Below are 23,081 nucleotides of genomic sequence, written 5' to 3'. Positions count from 1 at the left end.
ATACAATGGAATACTACTCAGCCATAAAAAAGAATGAAATAATGTCATTTGCAGCAACATGGATGGACCTAGAGATGATCATACTAAGTGAAGTAAATCAGACAAAGACAAATATCGTATGATATCACTTATATGTGGAATCTAAAAAACTGATACAAATGAACTTATTTACAAAACAAAAACAGATTCACAGACTCTGAAAACCAACTTATAGTTACCAATGGGGACGTGTGGAAAGGAGGGATAAAATAGGAAGTTGGGATTAACATATACACACTACTATATATAAAATAGATAACCAACAAGGACCTACTGTATAGCACAGAGAACTGTACTCAATATTCTGTAATAACGTATATGAGAAAAGAATCTGAAAAAGAATGGATATATGTATATGTATAACTGAATCACTTTGCTGTACACCTAAAACACAACATTGTAGATCAACTATAAAATAAAAATTTAATTAAAAAAATAGAAAAAATAAAATGAAAACTTTTTTAATTAAAAAAAATAGGCAGAAGGCCTGGAGGATAGAAAAAATAACTGCTCATCTCCTTCTTCTTTCTAAAGTAAATTTATGCTCAATTTTTATGTTGTTACTCGGAACTGTAGCAAGTATGTTCCTCCAAAGGAACATCTCTGAGCAAGGAGTAGCTTGCTAGTGATCCTGAACATGGTATTTAATCTCTCATAAATAAGATGGGGATGATCATAACAACAATAACACCTACCCTGCAGGTGATTCTCCGACAGAATCAGAGTTAATGTATCTAAAATATCCTGCACTGTACTTAGAACACAGTAGCATAGTAAAAACACTCAGCAAATGGTAGTTATGATTTTAAATGTTAAACAAACTCATGCAATTATCAGCTTTTTTTTCTTAGAAGACTGCTAGAGAGATTTATTGTGTCCTCCAAGGCTATTCAGCAGATACTGGAGTTACAGCACAGTGAGTTGAATTCAAGAGAGAAATTCTGAACACAGAGTACTCAACTCCACAGGATTCCAAGACACAAATCTACCTGATCACTCTATCACAGTCGGCTTTATTATTACCTGCAAATGGCATGAAATAAAATATATATATAAGCATATGAAACAACTTTAATTACAAAAATAAAGTTTATTTAAATTCTATACATACACACACATACACACAGAGTGCACCATACATTTACTTATTACATACAAATTCTGCTTCTCAACTACAAAGTTATGTATACAGTGTAAACAGTGGTAAGAATTCCTAAAAAGCCCCCACTGTACTTCTTTCATCCTACGTCTCATACTTGTTTTCCTCCCACAGTTGGACTGGGTCTTATAATCCATATGTACATTTATTATAGTATTTGTTTCCCCCTAAAAAGAAACTCTAAAAAGCTCTTATTAAACTAAGTATATCTAACAAGTACTGTTATCTTAGATCCAAGAATATGTAATATTTGAGATACGTAAAAGGTTTTTATCTGTTTCGACTTCATCAGTAACACCTTATTCCATACATACAATTCCCTAGTCTTCCTATTACACTCCTAGTGATCTTGAAATGAAAACCAGGTCATGGCTACTGAACCTAGTCACGTTTTCTTTTTTTCTTTTTTCTTTTGGTCAGAAAGCCAAACATTGATAATGCATTTTTGTATTTGCCTCAGAGCAGTTTGCTATGAATTAAGCCCAGCCTCCCAGCTCTCAGTCTTTATGGCTAAGATACATGCAGGTGAAAAGTAAAAGATTAACTCCATTACTTGTCTTCCTACCACATAACCATTTAAAATAAGTTTGCAAGGAACTAAGTGAATTACATAATTGTGCTGACGTAAGAGTCCCAATCTGTCTTTCCTCTACTAAGCAACCTCCTTTTCTATGTATTTGAAAAACTAACGGCAATAGTAACAGGGCACTAAGAAATGGATGACTGACAACAATGATATATGTAGAAATGTAGCAAACATTTCTTTCAAATAAATATATGCTCAAGGTCTGTATTTAAAGAACTGTATTGAGAGGTAATATCTTTCTCACTACTGTATTCCAAACACCTATCACAGTGCCTGGTACATAGTAGGTGTTTAATATACAGTATTAAATACACAAATGAATAAATGGTGTGAAAAAAATAGTGTATTCAACTCTATGCTGGTTCAATGGCTAATACTGTCCATTTCAGTTTGGGGGACAACTTACCAAAAAATGGTAACGGAAAATGACAGACCAATATAAAATTCTTGCAGGAATGATAATTTTGCATATCTACCAAAAAATTATTATCATATTTTAAAAATGAAATACACGGATAATTCTGAAATTATCATGTCCATTTTTGGGTTAATAATAAGCCCTGAGACAGAAAATACTGGTCCATGCACAGCAGCTGCCCAAGCTGCTTTACCCAGCTGAGGGGCTTTATATAGAACAATAAGTATATAAAAGCTTCTGGGCCATTCCAATATTCCCGCTGTTCTGATATATGAGAGACAAATTGTAGGCAATATCTCTTCGTAAGTCTAACTGGTCAACTTCCATACCCTAGGGGGAAAAAATATATGAATGAGTTATATTTCAAACTGACAACCAGGACAATTTTATGGCAAATAAATAGTTTTGTAAGTGTTCAAAAAACTATTAAAATTCAGAATACTAAAAAAAAATTATAAAACTAGACATATACCTTGGATTTAAATTTTTATTAGGTAATGCTGATTCAGTTAATTGTTACAGTAACTGTATCATCAAATATTTTTAAATGTGTAACCAATAAGTTAAAGAAAAAAGTTTCATCCGCAAGACATGGCAGAATGAACTGTAGATGAATTAGGATTTAAGAGTAAAAAAGTGAAACCATAAAAGAAAAATACCGTTGAAAAATACAACAATATAATCTTGGGTAGGAAAGGCCCTTCTAAGTATAACAGCAAAAGTAGAAACTATAAAGAGAAAGACTGATATGACTTCATAAAAAATGTAAAACTTCTGCATGCAAAAAAAAAAATCATAAAACAAATGACCAGATGGGAAAAAAATACCTGTACTATATAACAGAAAGGCATATAAAGAATAGGTCTAGGAGGGCATACACCAAATTGATTATAATGATTACCTTATGAGTGTTATTACCTTTTTTTCTACTTAAATAACAAAGAAATGAATGGAATCAATCAATGGAATAGATTAGATCTATGTTCCTAATCTTCCCCATGCAAAATTTTGTAGTCAACTGAAAAAACATCTGTAACAATGAAAAATGATACCTATAAAGCTTAAGGAGCAATACATAAAGTACTTATGAAATGAAGTACACAAAAGTATATGTATTTCATCAGCATAACTGTAAGAATATGTATTCATTTGCTTAACGGCTAAACTTGAACAAGGGTAATAGAAAACAGTTGTGAGGGAATGTGGGGATTATGAGTGCAACTTAAAAAAATTAACTGTGAAAACATACTTTCCTTCAGAAATTAAAAATCAGGCTTTAAACACAGACTATCATAGTACTGGCAACACTTCACCCTACATTACATTATCTTAAACAAAACTGTATTTATATTGGTCTTTCATTTTTATAAAGAAGTATGTTAGTTACACTTTTGAACTTGGAAATGATAATGGCTACATTACTCAATATTCAGGCTTCCTGTCTACCATCTCACACCTGTTAACCACAGGGGCTATCTTAGGATAACTGAAATGGCCATAACCAGAAGTCATATATGGCCACATGGTTGCTGATCAGGTCATTAAGGCCAGGATATCAAAGAATTACTTGTTGCTGAACATAATTAAATAAGTGCATTCAATAAAGGGAAAATATATTTTGATATATAAGCTACAATTAATTTCACTGTCTGGACCACTACCCTGAGCTAACTGCACTTATCTACAGATGAAATGAGGTGACTCCTCAGTTTTTAGAGTAAATCATACAATACCTCTACCATGAATGGAGGGAGCTCCAGGGCCTTCTGATAATAGTGGATTGCAAGGTGAATCAGCCCCAGTTGGTGAAGGCCACGGCCCAAATTGTAGAATGACTCCTGGCAAGGCCCACGTAGACTGAGGTATCGATTAAGAAAGGAAAAGCCCTACCAAAAAGAAAAAGATAAATAATTCAATAGTTCACTCGTTTGACAGTATGTGCCAGGTACAGGAATACAAACCTTTTTTTTCAGAAAGGCAGTGCCACCCTAAAAGAATATATGCCTGTGGTGTAGTGTCAAATCACAATATAGTCAATATCTCTTCTGAAGGTGTAGAAGAGAGATTTTTTTAAACTAAAGACAAAAGAATTCATAGAAAACAAAGCCAAGTGTTACAACTAGCTGTTAAAGATCTGTAATCTATAAGCACACAGAATATATATTTTTATGGTTTCAAGTTGGCTTTTGTGGCATTAGAGGCCAGTAAAATTTTAGGTTTGAGATACATGTCTAAAAGCTTGACCAAAATATAAAATCCAAGCCCTTATAATGACAATTCAGAAAGTTTCATCCTCATGAGCAAACTCACTTGAGCATATCTAACCTTTCTGGGTAAATGGTACCCTTTATATACCTCTCAGAACCTTAATAACCTCTTAACCTTAAAAAACTTGCTTTTTTTTCCCTCTGAAAACTTCTGACTCAATAGTTTTATGGAGAAACTGATTATTTCAGAGCCTAACTGTAATGATGCAGGCTCCCTGTGTGTCACAGTGTCCAAAAAGCAACTTGCTTCTTCACTTCTATTTGTATTCACTTTCCCCTTTAATGCAGCTTCAACTTTTATCATGCACGGAAAGCTTCAAGTTGCAAGGTGCAAGTATCTGATGTAAATAATTAAATAAATATATTACCTGAGTTAAGAGTAAGTCAACTAATTTGTATGTACAGAAAATAAAATGCAAATTTCCTGGGTGATCTGCTATGTAATAAATGGTCACAAATTTTCCTTCATAAATTAATAATAAAAATTAAGGAATTCTTCAGAATTAATGCATTCTAGGAATAAAAATTATGCTCAGTAAACAAATCATACTTTCTGCACAATAAATGAACCCATTTGAGTATATGAATATGACCTCTACTCCACTGACATGGTTCTCTGTTAAGTAACAGCAGACAATCTCAGAAATATCTTAACTTCTTATTTAAAAATGAGAAATTTAAAGACAAAAATCTGAGAGAGAACGTTTTCTTTCCTTTCCTAACTACTTAAAAAACAGGTATATACATGCATCAAATATATAAACATAAAAACTGAAATAGAAGCAAAAGTGTTGAGGATACAGGGGTGTACAAGACAGATAAGATCTCTGATCTCTTGGAGTTTATATTTTTACTAGAGGAGACAAGTTATGTAAAAAAGTAAACAAGAAAACAAAAAGGTAATTTCAAACTGCTTTACGAACTAAAAAGACTTTAAAAGGGCACATTGTGGTGATGATATAAGGAAACAGTCACACAGGCACGTATTCATACCTTATTGTATGTATATATTATTATATTTTTTAAATTAATTAAAAAATCTTAAGGACCTAGAAGGCTGGAAGCCTCTGAGGCTCCAGAATATAAGGAAGTCTGCACAGGGTTCCTTAAGATTCTGCCTGTGTCGTCTTCATTTATGATCTGGCTGCGCACCCTTTTCTACATGGTTGCATAAGTCTTAGCCAGGAGTACCCCTAGATGTTGGTCCATGAGTGCTGAACATAGGGATAGGTGTTGGGTACTCCCAACATGTGCGCTAAGCAGGTGCTACTTTTGAAGCAGAGTAACAAAAGCATTAAGTGTATTCATTTTTAAAGAACATAAAATCAAGTAATGAGGAATCCAAATGAATTACCTGCACAATAAGAGCATGTCTCTTTAATACATACTTCTGAGATGCCATGTGAATAAAGGTTAGGCCTATACAGAGGCTGTAGAGAGGTTCATGGGGATGGCTGCGAAAGGCCTGCACATACTGTCCTGAAAAATGAACAGTGATGTCAGATGGTGGGACAAAAACATAGTTCCTTATTTCTTCAACACTTACTCTAATATATTTTAAGGTAAACAAACGTTACTGTTACTTTAACATATGCAAGGAGTACATTCTAAAATATCAACCAGTGACCTCCCTGGTGGCACAGTGGTTAAGAATCTGCCTGCCAATGCAGGGGACACGGATTTGAGCCCTGGTCTGGGTAGATCCCGCATGTGGCGAAGAACTAGGCCTGTGCACCATAACTACTGAGCCTGTGCTCTAGACCCCCTGAGCCACAACTACTGAGCCCGTGTGCCACAACTACTGAAGCCTGCGCGCCTAGATTCCATGCTCAACAACAAAGAGAAGCCAACGCAATAAGAAGCCCGCACACTGCAGTGAAGAGCAGCTCCTGCTTGCCGCAACTAGAGAAGACCTGCGCGCAGCAATGAAGATCCAACACGGGCAAAAATTAATTAATTAATTAATTAAAATTAAAAAATATCAACCAGGTGCACATTAATTTGAATTTTAAAATAATATATAACATATAACAAAATTAGAAGGATTTATCCATGAGTATATCCTGACCATGAAGATTAAATATGAGTATAAAAGTAACTTTTTTAAGGTACAGTTAAGACATTTCCATGTAGAACAGTACTTCCAAAATAAACAATGTATCAATTGTGATCAAAAATATATCTTATGACCTTAAATCTTTTTAAAGCCAATGGGGGAATGTGTCTTTTGGTGAATTCTTTCATAAAATTAATTGAGACCTATCTTATAAATTCAAATGTGATGGATCATGGAGGTGAGAAAAAGAAACATAGTTTTGTTTTGTTTTCTAGGTTATGGGTATTATTTTCCCAAACATAGCAACTACTTTGTTTTTCCTGAGAAGAGCTAAATGTATCTAATAATAAAATAAGAATTCATGGTTTTGTGAATTCCATGTATTCTATATATATAATTGTCTCATATCAAATGCCTAACTGTATGAGACAGAGGAATTTAAGCAAATTTATCTTATAAATGTATGATCTCTTATCATATAGATAAGAAAACTTCTATTCCAGAAGGCACAGCACTGTAAAATCTCTTTAGCAGCACAGATGGTAGCCTGCCGTTTGGACTTCCTATTTTTGTGTAGTGTAAAAGTTTCTAAATATAGGAAAATAAAATAAAATCTCTATTTTATATTTTCTTAATATTAAACTAACAATTCCAAAAAAGCATACACAATGAAGGAAAGTTTCAGTGTCTGATGTTCAAGAGTACTGGCTGAACAACTATAAAAACAGCAGCCATACACAAAGAAACATGAAAGTATTAAACAGACAAAATCACAGTATATTCAGAAGTGACCTTGGCAACACTAGCTTTCAGGCAGCAGGAGATACATGTCTCACCTAAACTTTTGGTTAGGTATTTTTCTACTTGTGTGCTCCTGATTCCTTATTATAGAAATTTCCTATAAATGATTAAATTTTCCCTGAGTTTAATTAGAATTAGTAAGAGCTATGTAAATAAATCTTAATATAAAGACTTGTCTCCCACCAGTCAGAATGACCATCATCAAAAAAGTCTACAAACAATAAATGCTGAAGAGGGTGTGGAGAAAAGGGAACCCTCCTACACTCTTGGTGGGAATGTAAATTGGTGCAGCCACTATGTAGAACAATATGGAGATTCCTTAAAAAACTAAAAATAGAACTACCATATGATCCAGCAATCCCACTCCCGGGCACATATCTGGAGAAAACCATGTTTGGAAAGATACATGCACCCTAACGTTCATTGCAGCGCTGTTTACAATAGCCAAGACACAGAAGCAACCTGAATGTCCACTGACAGATGAATGGATAAAGATGTGGTACGTATCAATGGAATATTACTCAGCCTTTAAAAAGAATGAAATAATGCCATTTGCAGCAACATGGATGGACCTAGAGATTATCATACTAAGTAAGTCAGACACAGAAAGACAAATATCATATGATATTGCTTATATGTGGAATCTAAAAAAAAAAAAGATACAAATGAACGTATTTACAAAACAGAAGCAGACTCACAGACTTTGAAAACAAACTTAGGGTACCAAAGCAGAAATTGAGACTTTGGGATTGACATATACACACTACTATATTTGAAACAGATACCCAACATGGACCTACTGTATAGCACAGGGAACTCTACTCAATATTCTGTAATAGGGGACTTCCCTGGTGGTCCATTGGTAAAGAATCCGCCTTCCAATGCAGGGAACGTGGGTTCGATCCCTGGTCAGGGTACTAAGATCCCACACATGCTGTGCGGCAAATAAGCCCACGCGCCACAACCACTGAGCTCGCACACCTCAACGAGAGAGCCTGTGTGCCACAAACTACAGAGCCCACATGCCCTGGAGCCTAAGCACCACAACTAGAGAGAAGCCCGCACACCACAACGCAGAGCCCATGTGCCGCAGCTAAGACCGAATGCAGCCAAAAAAAGAAAAAAGAAAAATAAATAAATAAAACAAAGAAATATATTTAAAAAAAATTCTGTAATAACCTAAATGGGAAAAAAATTTGAAAAAGAAGAGATATATGTATATGTAAATAAGTAAGTAAATAAATAAATAAAGGGGGAAAAAAAAAAAGACTTGTCTCCTAAAGCAGGCATCCCCAACCCGTCCATGGCCTGTTAGGACCCGGGCCACACAGCAGGAGGTGAGCGGCAGGCGAGCAAGTGAAGCTTCATCTGTATTTACAGCCACTCCCCATCGCTCCCATTGCTGCCTGAGCTCCATCTCCTGTCAAATCAGTGGCAGCGTTAGATTCTCATAGGAGCGCGAACCCTACTGTGAACTGTGCATGCGAGGGGTCTAGGCTGCATGCTCCTTATGAGAATATAATCGCTGATGATCTGAGGTGGAGCTGAGGTAGTGATGCTAGCGCTGGGGAGCGGCTGCAAATACTGATTATCATTAGCAGAGAGGTTTGATTACACAGAGACCATAATAAATCAACTGATGCAGACTCATATCAAAACTCTATCAGTGAGTGGCGAGCAAAAACAAGCTCAGGGTTCCCACTGATTCTGCATTATGGTGATTTGTATAATTACTTCATTATACATCACAATGTAATAATGATAGAAATAAAGTGCACAATAAATGTAATGTACTGGAATCATCCCAAATCATCCCCACCCCCACCCACCTCCACCCAACCCCACCCCTGGTCCGTGGGAAAACTGTCTTCTATGAAACTGGTCCCTGGTGCCAAAAAGGTTCGGGACCACAGTCCTAAAGGAGTGAACTATCAGCAAATCTTAAGTTCCTCTTTGTTACTATAGCAAATTAAAATCAGGTAGCAAAGCATCCATAATTAATGAAAATTATTTTGAGAACGAACAAGCCTCAGCAGGGAGAGTTGTTGAGCTTTAAAGTCCTACTTTCGGACTTCCCTGGTGGCGCAGTGGTTCAGAATCCACCTGCCAATGCAGGGGACACAGGTTTGAGTCCTGGTCCGGGAAGATCCCACGTGCCGCAGAGCAACTAAGCCCGTGTGCCACAACTACTGAGCCTGTGCTCTAGAGCCTGTGAGCCACAACTACTGAGCCCGCATGCCACAACTACTGAAGCCTGTGCTCCACAACAAAGAGAAGCCACTGCAATGAGAAGCCCATGCACCGCAACGAAGAGCAGTCCCCGTTTGCTGCAACTAGAGAAAGCCCACATGCAGCAATGAAGACTCAACGCAGCCAAAATTAATTAATTAAAAAAAACATTCAAAAAAACAAAGTCCTACTTTAAAGACCTACTTTAACCTTTTGAAACCAAAGCATCGTAAGAAAAATAAATATTAATTATTATAGTTACTGAGAACACTTATAGCCACTTACTATATGTGCCAGGCATTATTTTAAGTACTTTATATTAACTCATTTAATTTCCACAATAATCTACAGGGTAGGTCCAATTATTATCTCCATTCCAGAGATAAAGAAACCAAGGCAGAGGGAAAGAGACAAAGTCATATGCCAGGACACTCACCAAGTGCATGCTTAAAACTACCAGATACGAATGCATTGTGTCCATTCAAGACACACAGGGCATGATTATCTGGGTTTTTCAGCATTAAACGGAGACAAAAGCGGTGATGTCGTACATCTTGGGAATGCATGGTAACTTGATTGAAAATGTTCCAGAGCTGGGGTTTATTGACATTTTCCATTACCATTATCCTAAAATTGCAGAAAGAGGGTGAGGGTAAAAAATAATGTAAAAAGAAAAATCTTCCTGATTTTTAAGACTGAAACCTTTCAGTGGTGTCCCACCAACACTGAAATGCACCGCCCCCAACAAGGGGGATGTAGTGCTTCTACATCTTGTTTCTGCTTTTCAACAAAACTTTTAAACCACAAAACAGAATCAAGAGGTTTAAGTTTCACTTTTTCTCTCCCAGCCCACTCTCATAGCTGCAGAACAATGAACACTGCATAATAATAATGTGTATCAGACATTGTTAAAAGCTGTTACATACGACAACTCACTTAACTCTCACAGTAATCCTATAAGGTGGTAATATTATGATGCCTGTTTTTTTTTTTTTTTTACCCTCTACAAATAAAGTTTTATTTATTCAGCATATTTTCAACCTACCTTTTTTTTTTTTTTTTAACATCTTTATTGGGGTATAATTGCTTTACAATGGTGTGTTAGTTTCTGCTTTATAACAAAGTGAATCAGTCATACATAAACATATGTTCCCATATGTCTTCCCTGTTGCGTCTCCCTCCCTCCCACCCTCCCCATCCCACCCCTGATGCCTGTTTTATCACAATAAATGGGGAGACTGAGGCACAAGAGGTTAAGTAAATGAGAATGTATGCTCTCATATACTGCTTCTGAGAATCATCAATGAACAAATTAATCTGTAAGTGACAAGAGTTAAAATAAAACAGCTTATTAAATCCTGGACATGAGAAACTATGTCAAAGTAAATATACATGCTCCATCAAAGAATCTAATTAAAATAAGTTATTGGAAAATCACCTGATATAGTTATATGCCTTTCTAAAATTTTTGTCCAGAATTGCAGCAGAGAGACCAAAGTATTCTAGTTCTTTGCGTTTTGGCCTGTCCTCATAAAATGAGTAATATTCCAATGAAGAATCCACAAGTAACTCAGCCTCCTGAAATCGGGATAGGTCACATAAGGAGTATATGGCCTTCAAAAGAAGGTTCCACCAGTCATCTTTTGTCAAAACACTCGTGAGTACAGCAAATATTGCTAAAATGAGACCAATGAAAATCAGTTAGGACACTGCACTTCCAGAAATAAGAGTATTAGAAAGAAAATTCACATGACCAATTTTATGGTTAAATTTAATAACCATGGCCCTATGGGACTGAATTCTTGCCAACATTCTTCTGACAATGATGAGAAGGAGGGAGCTGCTTGTTTCCACTCCCTCAACATGACCCCCCTCTGCTCTGCCTGCCTAACAACCTGCAGTCCTAGGTAATTCTCATTTCTGATTGTAAAGTCCAGCTATTTCATTTGTGTTTCTCAGTGCTAGCTAGAATATATGCTCCTCCAGAGCGAGTGTGCTTTCCATGATTGAGGTCAGATATGGGATTCTACACCTACAAGGCATTCAAATATTTGCTAAGCAAAGGACTTCAAATTCATACTTAACAAATCTTCTCTTATTTGTCTGTAAGAAACCTCCCTTTATAGCCCTTGAAAAATACCAAAAGCCATAAAATTTTTTTTACTGTCTTTGATCCAGTAATTCTCTTCCTGGGAATCTATCCTAAACAACTACTCAGAAATATGGATAAATCTATAGGCATGAGGATGCTCACTATGGTATTATTTAGAAAAGAAAATTGTCAAAAGCAACCATATAATCAAAAAATAATATGGAAATGATTAAATTATGGAACTGCTATCCAATGCATATTACACACTCCTTAAATATAACAGCTACAAAGAGAACAGAACATGAGAAAATGTTGAGTGAAAAAAATCAGTACAAAGATGCATGTAACATAAAGAGCTGTAGATAATCCTACCATGATGCACTGGTGTAATGTGATCCCCACCATGATGAAACTAACTGACAAAACAAAAATCTTATGAGCTTAAGAAAAACCAACAATGGACCTGAAATGAGGAAATACTGAAAGAGAAAACAGCCTGGGTCAGATACAGAGAAAAATATGTTAAGGAAACAGTCCAAAATAATGTGTGCAGAGGCAGAAGCCACTGGGATAAGCCCAGAATCAATAAACTGGAGAGATGGCAGGGCTCTGAGGCTAGATTGTGAGCAGTTGAGTCCACCCTATCCTCTGACTCTCTTCCCCCGCGACATCTTGCTTATGTCCTTATATTGTGCTTAACAGAGATTCAGCTCTTCTGGATTCTAAAACCCTGTCCATTGCATACTGCCATGTCAGTAAACAATGATTTAATTAGTATCTGTGGACCTGATTAACAATGAAAAAATTTTCTGCTAGATTGATATCTCTAGTTTATAGCCTAGGTCTCTTCCAAAGTTCTCTGACTAATAACCTCACCCAACATACTTGATCCTTTTTCAGCTAAAAATAGATGGCTTGCAAAGTCACATGACTTGAGATTGGGTCAAAGCAACTTATTTTCAGACTTTTTATGACTATTGCTACATTTGTCAAAAATAAGTTTAACAGAGAATGGAATATATGTAATTGAAGTGACTAGACAAAGCAATCTGTATTATCATCTAATCATCACAAATTTCTTAAAATAGGGTATATTTTCCTCTTAAAAAGTCAAAATTAAAAGATTGTTTTAGTTTTTTCACAGAAGGATCTAAGCAGATGCCTGCCTTTTAATTTTTTTAAACTGTAGTATTTACGTATAGCCTTTCTTTCTTTTTTAAAAACACCAAAAGAGTTTATTTTACCTGAGGGATCTAGATTAGAAAATATCATTTTATTCAAAAAGGGTATATTTTCAATTAGATTATTGTCAAGTATTACTTCATGAGTTTTTTTTTTCCAACTCAGCCAAGTTTTGTGCAACAAAGCAAATGAAGGTAATTACCTTTTGCATCACAATTTGCTGACTCTTGGTCATTGTTGTCTGATATTTTGTCTCTTGACACTTTAATAAGGTAGAGATGCCTCTCTCCAGATTTGGAACTAGATATCAAACAGACTTGGGCTCTATTCATTGCTACCTGAATTAAAGATGATAAATGAGATTTTTTAGTCACATAATTTTTTAGAGAAAATCTATGGGAAACAAGTGTCACAGGTGTGCCTGAAAGCTTCTTTAGTAAGGCAAAAAAAAGACCAGTCATTGTGTATATAAACGCCTAGAAGAGAATGAATAGACTTATTTTTTCCTTAACAAAGCAATCTGGGTCACACTACACACCTTAGTAAGGAAAAAGAAAGCAATTCATATTAAGTTTATAACACACACACACACACACACACACACACACACACAGCCACCTCCCTGCAAAAAAGCCAGACTCAGAAAGGATGTCATATCCGGAAAACATTTTTGCAAAGTGAACAATTTTGGCACGTGGCAGTGTCTACAGAGCCAATAACTGATACCATGATGGTTCTCATTTTTCTAAATATGTACTAGCAAAGATTTTATTGTACAATCTATAGTAAAGTTTACACTTTCATGTAGAACTTTCAATTATATACCATTAATCTCTAAGTCTTCTTTTATCTGACTTTCACTTTAAAAAGTTTGAGTTTAACAGAGTAAAAGAGAGTTACGAAATGGCTATAATCTATGTTTAAACCAAATTCTAAACATTTAAAAAGTCAACAAGGCTAATATAAAGAAAGATCATTACCTACCCTTAAAAGCATGGCTAACATGGTAAGCAAGGTATCCACATAACCATACATTTTGCCTTGTGAAAACAATAGAGTAGAACGTTGAAGCAGCAACTTCAGTTCCTAAGTAAATAAGCACATGATAATAAGTGTGACAAGATTCCTTTGTTGTAAATTGTTTTGTTTGCATAGAAAAGTTTTGTCTTAGAAACCAAACCTTAAGAACATTTGCTTTATGATCTCTCACAATAATTAAAATTCAATGTTTTAGAAACTATAAATTATAACATTAACAATCATAATGTTAAGTTGCTGTAACTTAAGACTCAAAATCACTTTTTCAAGAACACTGAATTTAATACACTAAAATAAAACTTGGATATAAGCTGTAGGGACATCCTTAACAGAGGAAAAAGTTCTGAAACGTAATCCACCGAGAAAAACTTCTTTCTATGTTACATGGCCTACCTGCTGTGCTGCATTTGCATCTTGTGCTAAAGTATCTGGATCATACATTGGCTCCAGAGCTTCCAGAGCTTTCTCAGGACGGCCCAGCTGCTGCTGAAGGGTGGAAAGTGAAATTCTTGCATCCAAATGGAGGGGGGCCAGATCAACCACTTTGCCATAGCTTTCGGCAGCACGCTCCATATAGCCTAAGGCCTTTAAGCATTCTAAAATGATGTTAAAATAAAGCATTAATATGAACTACAGATTTGTAAGCGGGCCAAAATTATTTCTCCATTTTAAAAGAAATTATAGCAATACAAACAAATTATAACAAGAAAGAAATATATGCATACTTCCAGTACTTTAAAACAATTATCCCTTTTAATCTCTATCTATGCTACAAGGATGTAATCAGTATATATTTTTTATATATATATATAAGCATATATATGAGCATATATCTTGAGCATATTTTCAGCTCAAAGAACATTGAAAATATATTAACTTTTTTTTCCTCAAAATAACATTAAATATAAATCCTTAAAAGCTCTTCAAAAATTAGATTACATCCCAAGTCTGACAATCTATTAGTAGAAACCAGAGCCTGTGGTTAAGACAGGTAAAAGACAGGTATTTAAGGTATTTTTAACAGGGATATGTTAGTCTTTCTACTTCACTTTGGTACCATTAAGTGAATCATTCCTCCAATATATTAGTGAGGGAAAATCACTTAGCGGTAAACCAAGACAACTTAAAATACTGACTTTCAAAAAACTGCCCTGAAACCAGAAATACTTTCACTAAGACATTAACATTTTATAATAATTATTACCATCTTGGGGAAATAAGTTCTTGCCTGCTTATGTGATTAAAACTTCTCCTTCCTACAAAAAAGTATTACCTGCATGCCGAAGCCAAACCACTGCGAGGTTATATCTTTCAGAGCAGACTAGCGCACTAAGGAGGGGAAGTGCAGAATTATATTCACCAACATCCAGAAAAGCTTCAGCAACATCGAGATAGAGGTCTCCCATGTCTTCGGGATTCTGTTCCACGAGTGTTGTCAAGAGAGGCTAGACCCCAACAATTAACAGCCGGAAGTCAAAGAGTCATTACAAATACGCTCATCTACTTATATCTCTCTTTTTAACATATATACAAGTTATCTGAGGCAAATCTAAGAGGAGAAAGGCTTAATAAAAACAGCTTTAAATAATCACTTTTTAAATTCATTTCTGAGTCTCTATTAAAAAGAATTCATACTGCCGTCATTCACTCATTCAGCACACTGCTTCCGAAGGCCTGTTACAAGACAGGCATTGCAGGAGCTAGGGCAACACTGACCTGCTGTGCTCTTCCTCTGGCAAGTCAATAATGCCCAGGCCTCAGGGCCTCTGTGTTTGCTGATTTTCTGCAAAGCTGTTCCCTCCAGTTCCTGCCTGGCTTACTTCTTCACTTCCTTCACGTCATTATTCAAATGTCACTTTTCAGGGGAGGCTCTTCTTGACCAATTTAATAAAATTGTAACTCCTCCCACCCCCAGTATTCCCTATTCTTCTCTGATTTTTCTCCAGAGCACTGATCACCAACTAACATCCTATATTTTATGTATTTATTTTATTATCTAATCCCATTAAAACAAAAGATCCATGAGGACAGGGATTTGTATATTATATTCAACACTTTATCCTAAGGTCTGCAAAGTAGATGCCCAATACATTTTTTTATTCAATGATATACTTAGTCCAAAGTTGGCAAAAGAGAACAGCCGTCAGAAACTGCCAATTGTCTAAAAGGCCCAATCCCACACTCTGATCTCTGGATTATTCTCATTTTAAAAGAACAACAAATTATCATAAGCCCATTTCCAAACACTTAGCTTTTAAAAGACATTCACACAAAATAATCTGATGTTTACTGTGACTTCCTGGTTATTAATATGAAATCTAGGGTCAACTTAAAATTTCTTGTTATCTAAACATTGTAGATTTGATCTAAAGTATCTTAAGTACAAATCTTAATGTTACTTACATTAAGTGGTTCAAGGATGTTGAGATGTACAAGGCAGACCATCAACTTCACTGTGATATCTATTGGCACACCATCCGGTATAGTGCAGGAAACATTCTCACCAGCTGTGGATTAGACAGACAGACAAAAAGTTCCTATATGTAATCTTAGAAAGTGGGGCAAATGAAGCAAACTGTATCTTCTATGGAAGATCTCATTTACTTCACTCAAAGCAAATGATTCTACAGTCAATTCTAAGTTTGGCCAACTCTAGTTCTAGGTTCTTACACCTCTTTCGGTCTGTCCTTTGGTAGCAATTATCCTTCCTATTCTTTTCCTAATACCTTAACCGCTTACTGAAAACCTACATAAACTCCCACACCTTCTATCAAAACTACAAAGAACTAAAAAACAAAAGTGACAAATACGGATACATGAACTTTCTCTTTTTCTTCTTGAATCCAAAAGCCTCTTTTTAGTCTTCACTACAAAGAGCCTGAGAAAGGGATAAAGTAAAATAGTGTGCTTAAGTCTGAAGTAGCATTTTATGCCCATGCTTATGTTTCAAGTAGAATTTTTTCAATGCTTAAGTTTGAAATAGATTAGTAGAGAGCATTTTAAGCCCTTTTTGAAAAGTAAACTACTTCAGTTCTAAAGGTTTTTGATAAGTTGCTCGGTAATTCATTCGTTTTTTCACATAGCACTATCAGGACCCTGGGTCAATGACAAATGCCAAGTTCAAATGGATGTATTGAGAAATAAAAGGGACTGAAAACACTTTCTTTTTTTTAAAAAAGATTACCTGTGAGTGAATACTCACAAGAAAAAGATATGGAATCTCTGTTACGAAAATTGCTCCTTGGGAAAACTTGTTATGAGAACACTAACTATCAATTTCAAAATGCCACATTATGAACAAGAGAGGATTACGCACACTCTCCTATGCACAGGAAACTACAACTTTTATTCTCTTCTGAAGTGCCTTCTTCTGTAGTTTTTTTTTCTAGCACAATTCCAGAAAAATCTGTAATTACCTAAAAGAATGGGGGAAGAAAAGGAAATAATACGATAGGTATGTATGAAAAACCTCTTCACAATGCAAATATTTGTAGTTAATTCAAATAATCCTTACAAAACATAAATAGGCTATAAAAAGCAACAGTATGTCTCTTTAAAATAGGGAACCACTGTGAAATATTAACATTTTTATATCATATTAACTAATGCTTAACTGAAAATACATAATTTCTCTATATCAAACCAATCTAATTTTCCCAACAGATTAAGAAATGAATCATAGCAATCAGTCTGGCTGCTGAGTCCTGCTACCCTGAAAGACAGACATATCTAGTACCTATGATAACGGCAATAGCTTTTATTATATGGCAACTACATTTTATATTTCATACAGGACTATTATAAAATCTAAATGTGCCCATACAGACTTTAAATATATAATTTAAAATATAAGTAATTTAATATATATAACTAAAATGGGGAATTGTCAATTTGTAAGAATTTCTAGAACACAGAAACGTGTTCAAAACCTAACAGAGAAACACATAAGTGTTCCTACCTCCAAAGCTTTGTCATATTGTTTACTAGAAATGTATAGTTCAGCTGCAATGTTAACATCTTCCATGGAGACTAGGCCCTGGTGCTTTGAGAAAGCTTCTTCAATTATGTTAATAGCTGAAATAACATCATTGGCTTCATAATAACTCCTAAAAAAATAACGGCAAAATGGATTGAGAGCTTATTTAATTCAGATTATAAAAATTCATTTTCTTACACAGACCCTCTAACTATTAACTATGATTTTCATCTTCTTAAAGTTTGGGAGGAGGAAAAAAACTCTTCTTTAGAATCATAATCAGAGCTGATCCAGAGAAAAATGTGTAATGTCGTAACATTAAGCATCTCAGTCTCCCAAAGCTACTTCATATCATTCTAGCTCACTTCCTCTGTAATGCAATACCAACAACTTTCCTACCTCAATGGGATCTACAAAGCATTGATCCTACCATTTTTTCACTGTCTCTGCACCCTTCCTGTCCTCAGTTTCCTCCTTCTCTGTGATCCAACATTATAATTACTCCATTGCACATCTCATTTCTCCTGCTCCTCTCTCCCTTTAACAAAATCATCTGATAAAACTCCAACCCTAGTTAATCCAAATATGCCTTCACCACCAGCTGCCCAGCTGCCCATGCTCACTAAACTCTAAATTAATGACCACTAGCCTCAAGTGGGCCCATCGTGCTGGTCAGCAATCTTACTACAGTTACCAGTCCAGGACTTCTCAAACTTGAATGTGCACACAAGTCAACTGGGAATCTTATAAAAAGGCATATTCTGATCCAGTAGTGCTGGGGCAGGGTTGAGATTCTACATTTGTGACAGGCTCTCAGGTAATACAAATGCTTCCTGTCTGTGGGGTAGCAAGACCTCAAGGACCCAGACAGCTATTTCACATCTTCTCTTCCCCAAACCCACAAGTCTCCCATCCTCACTCTCAGCTGATGAACTCACTTCTTATTTTACAAAGAGACTCAAATCAGACATCCCACATACTCCCAACACATCTACCTACTACTACCTACCCATACCCATGGCCATATCTTCTGCCTTCTCCTTTTATCGTAAGGCCAACCCTCAACTAGATCCCATTCCCTCCAATTTATTCAAGGATATCAATCAAGCAATTGTCCCTTCTCTCATGAATCTTCAATATGTTCCTTGGTTGTAGATCATTCCCACCTGAATACAAATATACTGTAATTTTTCCCAACTTAAAAATTGTCTCTTGTCCCTACAACCCATTCCAATTATCTCCCCATTCTTCTGCTCCCCTAGTAAATTTCTCCAAAGAGCTGCCTATCCCCCAGACTCCCCCAACCCATCTCCAATGTTCATACTTAGTCCTCATTTTATGTGATCTACTTGCAGTATTTCACACAGATGGTCATCCCTCCTCCTTGAAGTGCTTCCTTCAGTAAAAAATTCTAGAATATCATGTTCTAGTTTCCTCCAAGTTCACTGTCCATTTCCTTACAGCCTCCCTGCTGTTTCTTCCTCATCTTCCTGACTTCTAAACACTGTAGTGCCTCAGGGTTTAGTTCTCAGAACTCTTTCCTTCTGTTTCCCCTCCTCCTGCCCCTCCCCCATCTCTCTCTCTCTCTCTCTCTCTCTCTCTCTCACACACACACACACACACACACACTCACACACACACACACCTTCCCTCATACCCAATACATCAGAAAATCCTTAGAGCTCAGCCTCCAAAATACAGCCAGAATCTGGTTATTTCTTACCACCTCCTACGGCTTTTACCCTGGTCCAAGCTACATTATCCCTTCCATGAATTACTACAATAATTTCCTAACTGTTCCCCCCTGCTCTATCCTTCCCATTACGCAATCTATTCTCAAAAGAGCAGCCAAAATTGATGCATTTAAAATTTAAATCAGATCAAGTCACTCTTCTACTCAAAAACTTCCAATGGCTTCCAAACTCATTCAGATTAAAAGTCAGAGACTTATAATGACCCACAAGGGCCGAGGGATCTTTTCCTGATACCTCTCTAACATTACCCCTTCCGGCGCTCCCCCTAAACCCTCAGCTTCCATGTTGTTCCCTGAGCATACCTTTGTGCTTGCCATTTCCTTTGCCTATAATACTCTTCCCTAATATCTATTCCCGTATCTCCTTCAGTTCACTTTCAGGTCAGTATGACCATAACATAAAGAATTAAGTCCTTCTCTAATCCCCCTATTTAAAATAACTCACTCCTATTCCTCAACTTATCTCTCTTCCCTGCTTCATCTTTCTTAATATCACTTAACCAACATCTGACATACGACATATTTAGTTGTTTATTTGCTTACTGCCTGTCTCCCCCAACTAGAATGTAAGCTCCAAAACAGCAGGAAATTGTAAAACTCATTCAATACTGAATCTCCTGGTGCCCTGTACAGTGCCTACCTAATACCTAATTTATATTCAATAATTATTTCCGGAGGGAAAGTAGGGACTGAGAGAAAGTCTAATCAATCAGAAGTTATAGTAACAGAATTCCATGTAGGAAAGACTTCTATGGCAGTGGCAGAACTGTTCATTACCACCGTTTCCTGACAAGATTATAAATACAAGTGGAAAACAAATTTACTCTCACAGGCCATCTAACAATTCATAAAGTAGAAGCCTACTGGGCTAACCAGTATGACAGCCAAAGATCTGACTAAAAGAAAGTAACCTGGGAAGATCCTCAAAGTTCATCATATACATCAGGGATCGATTAAAGGTTGCCTCCCCTCAACAAATTTCCTAACAACACTTCCAGTATTCCTACATAGCCCATCTCTGAAGCACAGTGAGTGATCTCACGGCTAAGCATCTTCATGACAATGGCCATGGAATTAACAGGGTTAACCTAAAATACCCAGATCATAGATTAACATGGTTAATCCTAGGCTGAAATAGTAGACATCCTAGAAGAGAAAACATACAAGGCATTATGTAGCCAGAATGTTCCCTGCCTTGTTTTGCTGCACAGCATATCAGAGAAGAGAATGTAGTTGGGCATATTTTAGAATAAAATATATACCATAGTCAGTAGCATGTGCCAAATCTAAAGAAAAATTTTCATCTTAAAATGTTATTCTAGGGCTTCCCTGGTGGCGCAGTGGCTGACAGTCCGCCTGCCGATGCAGGGGACATGGGTTCGTGCCCCGGTGCAGGAGGATCCCACATGCCGTGGAGTGGCTGGGCCTGTGAGCCACGGCCGTTGAGCCTGCGTGCGTGTCCGGAGCCTGTGCTCCGCAATGGGAGAGGCCACAACAGTGAGAGGCCCGCGTACCGCAAAAAAAAAAAAAAAAAAAGTTATTCTAGTACAGGCTCAAGATAAAATGATTAAAGAAGATCTCAGAGCACAAACATTTCAATAGCACATTTGCAATAATTTAATATTACTGCAAATGTACCTAACTTCAACTAAATTATGAAAACCTGGGAACCTAGTCATCGTTTCAGAACATGCTCCATTTTTAAACTTCTGAGCATGTGAAAGATAATCATATATCCAAATTTTTCTAAACAATCACACAGTTGACTTGGAAACAGAAAAGTACTGGGGGGGAAAACCTCTATATTTAAGCACAATATAAAATACAAGAAGCAAAACACTTCACTGAACCTCAATAAAAAGTATATTCACATCAAATATATGCTTTGATTTCTAAAATAAGATGATTAATGAGGGCATTTATATATATTTCACTTTGAACTTACTTTGCCATATCTCTGGACAATTGCATAAATCGTTCTCCATCAGACGGAGACAAAAGGTTTAAAATACGCCTATAACCATCCATTGCCATTTTGTGATCTCCCATCTGTTCATAAAGGCTTGATCGCTCCCACAGATAACGGACATTAGTAGGTTCATATTTAAGTGCTAAAAAGAAAAGAAGGAATATAAATAATATCATAAAAAGAGGTTCATGGTACCTGGGTGTGACCCACCTTCTTTTCAGAAAATCTATTAAACACTCTAAACTAATTCTCCAATACAACCAAGTGGGTTATTCTGGAATAAATCTACCTTCACAGGAACTCTAGACTAGGCTTGATCTAAGACCAAATAGAACCTGAAATCTCCACATTAATCTCCATTTGGTCACTGAAGTCTAATATTAACCCTCAAGGAACAGCTTAGAACCAACACTGATCTTGGTGGGAAACTGAAGGTCCTGTTCTTCAACCAACTTTTGTGCAATATTAGCTCACAATATAAAGAAAGTTGCTGATAAACATGAAAATACAGGGAGCCCAAATACTTACCTCTGGTATAACAGAATATAAGGAATAAATATATTTCAGCTAATATCACCCCAGAAGAGCAAGTACATTGATCAAAAAACCTATTATATAACATTTTATCAAAGGAAACGAGAAAAACACTTTTATTACCTTTTGTGTAGCAAAAAATAGCCTGCTTAATATTGTCTTGTTCCAGGGACATTTCTGCCAATCTAACCCATTCTTCAGTGTCACTGGGATTTAAATGTGCAGCAATCAACTCAAACTGCAGTGATTTCTCCATGTCACCTTGGTCCTCATATATCATAGCAAGAGTAGAAAATGGCTCATAAGCCAAAGGAGCTATAATGAATATGAAAAAAAAAAATTCCATTGGTTGAGGGAAGAGGCTTGAGCTGATGTCAATTCCATGTTTCACACTATGGATCCTTTCTCTAATATTTAAACTTTTTAAATAACTTGAGCAGAATTATACAAACCACTTAATGGAATTTAGAATAAACAGTAGAGGGGATTCCCTGGTGGCGCAGTGGTTAAGAATCCACATGCCAATGCAGGGGACATGGGTTCGAGCCCTGGTCTGGGAAGATCCCACATGCTGCAGAGCAACTAAGCCCATGCGCCACAAACTACTGAGCCAGTGCTCTAGAGCCCGCGAGCCACAACTACGGAAGCCCGCGCGCCTAGAGCCCGTGCTCCGCAACAAGAGAAGCCACTGCGATGAGAGGCCTGCACACCGCAACGCTTGCCACAACTAGAGAAAGCCTGCACACAGCAACGAAGACCCAATGCAGCCAAAATAAATAAATAAAATAAATTTATTTATAAAAAAGAATAAACAGATTATATTTGCTTTAGTATATTTTCACATTTTTAAGATACTCTTTTCTGTAGGCAGGTGTAATTTCATGAAAAACCCTACTCTCTACCATGCCCCCTTCAAGAAAATCCCCCTTTGCTAAGGCTAAACAAGGCTCACTAACTCAGCAAGTTCATCCTAATGAGCATC

At 36.4% G+C, this 23,081-nt stretch overlaps 1 protein-coding gene across 3 annotated transcripts in view; it reads right to left on the bottom strand.

Moving 5' to 3' along the window:
* Positions 1-1,154: 1,154 nt before the first annotated feature.
* The window catches only part of GTF3C3 (general transcription factor IIIC subunit 3), a 29,055-nt gene continuing 7,128 nt past the window's right edge, over positions 1,155-23,081 (bottom strand). Inside the window, exons 5-18 of one of the 3 annotated variants that reach the window (XM_082658973.1) lie at positions 22,223-22,414; positions 21,542-21,707; positions 17,826-17,973; positions 17,184-17,283; positions 16,271-16,374; positions 15,141-15,312; positions 14,261-14,463; positions 13,814-13,915; positions 13,032-13,167; positions 10,994-11,231; positions 9,992-10,182; positions 5,824-5,948; positions 3,936-4,088; positions 1,155-2,532 (exon numbers count right to left, since the gene is read on the bottom strand). In XM_082658973.1, the coding sequence (XP_082515099.1) occupies positions 2,410-2,532; positions 3,936-4,088; positions 5,824-5,948; positions 9,992-10,182; positions 10,994-11,231; positions 13,032-13,167; positions 13,814-13,915; positions 14,261-14,463; positions 15,141-15,312; positions 16,271-16,374; positions 17,184-17,283; positions 17,826-17,973; positions 21,542-21,707; positions 22,223-22,414 (2,153 nt within the window). In that variant the 3' untranslated portion in view covers positions 1,155-2,409. The remainder of the gene's footprint in view (positions 2,533-3,935; positions 4,089-5,823; positions 5,949-9,991; positions 10,183-10,993; positions 11,232-13,031; positions 13,168-13,813; positions 13,916-14,260; positions 14,464-15,140; positions 15,313-16,270; positions 16,375-17,183; positions 17,284-17,825; positions 17,974-21,541; positions 21,708-22,222; positions 22,415-23,081) is intronic. The other 2 variants (XM_082658974.1, XM_082658975.1) reach the window with 2 other exon arrangements.

This window comes from Grampus griseus (assembly GCF_964374135.1).
Source record: "Grampus griseus genome assembly, chromosome: 7".
Taxonomy (NCBI): Eukaryota; Metazoa; Chordata; class Mammalia; order Artiodactyla; family Delphinidae; genus Grampus; species Grampus griseus.
The sequence above is the reverse complement of the archived record's forward strand: the minus strand, read 5'-3'. Positions and strand labels throughout refer to the sequence as shown.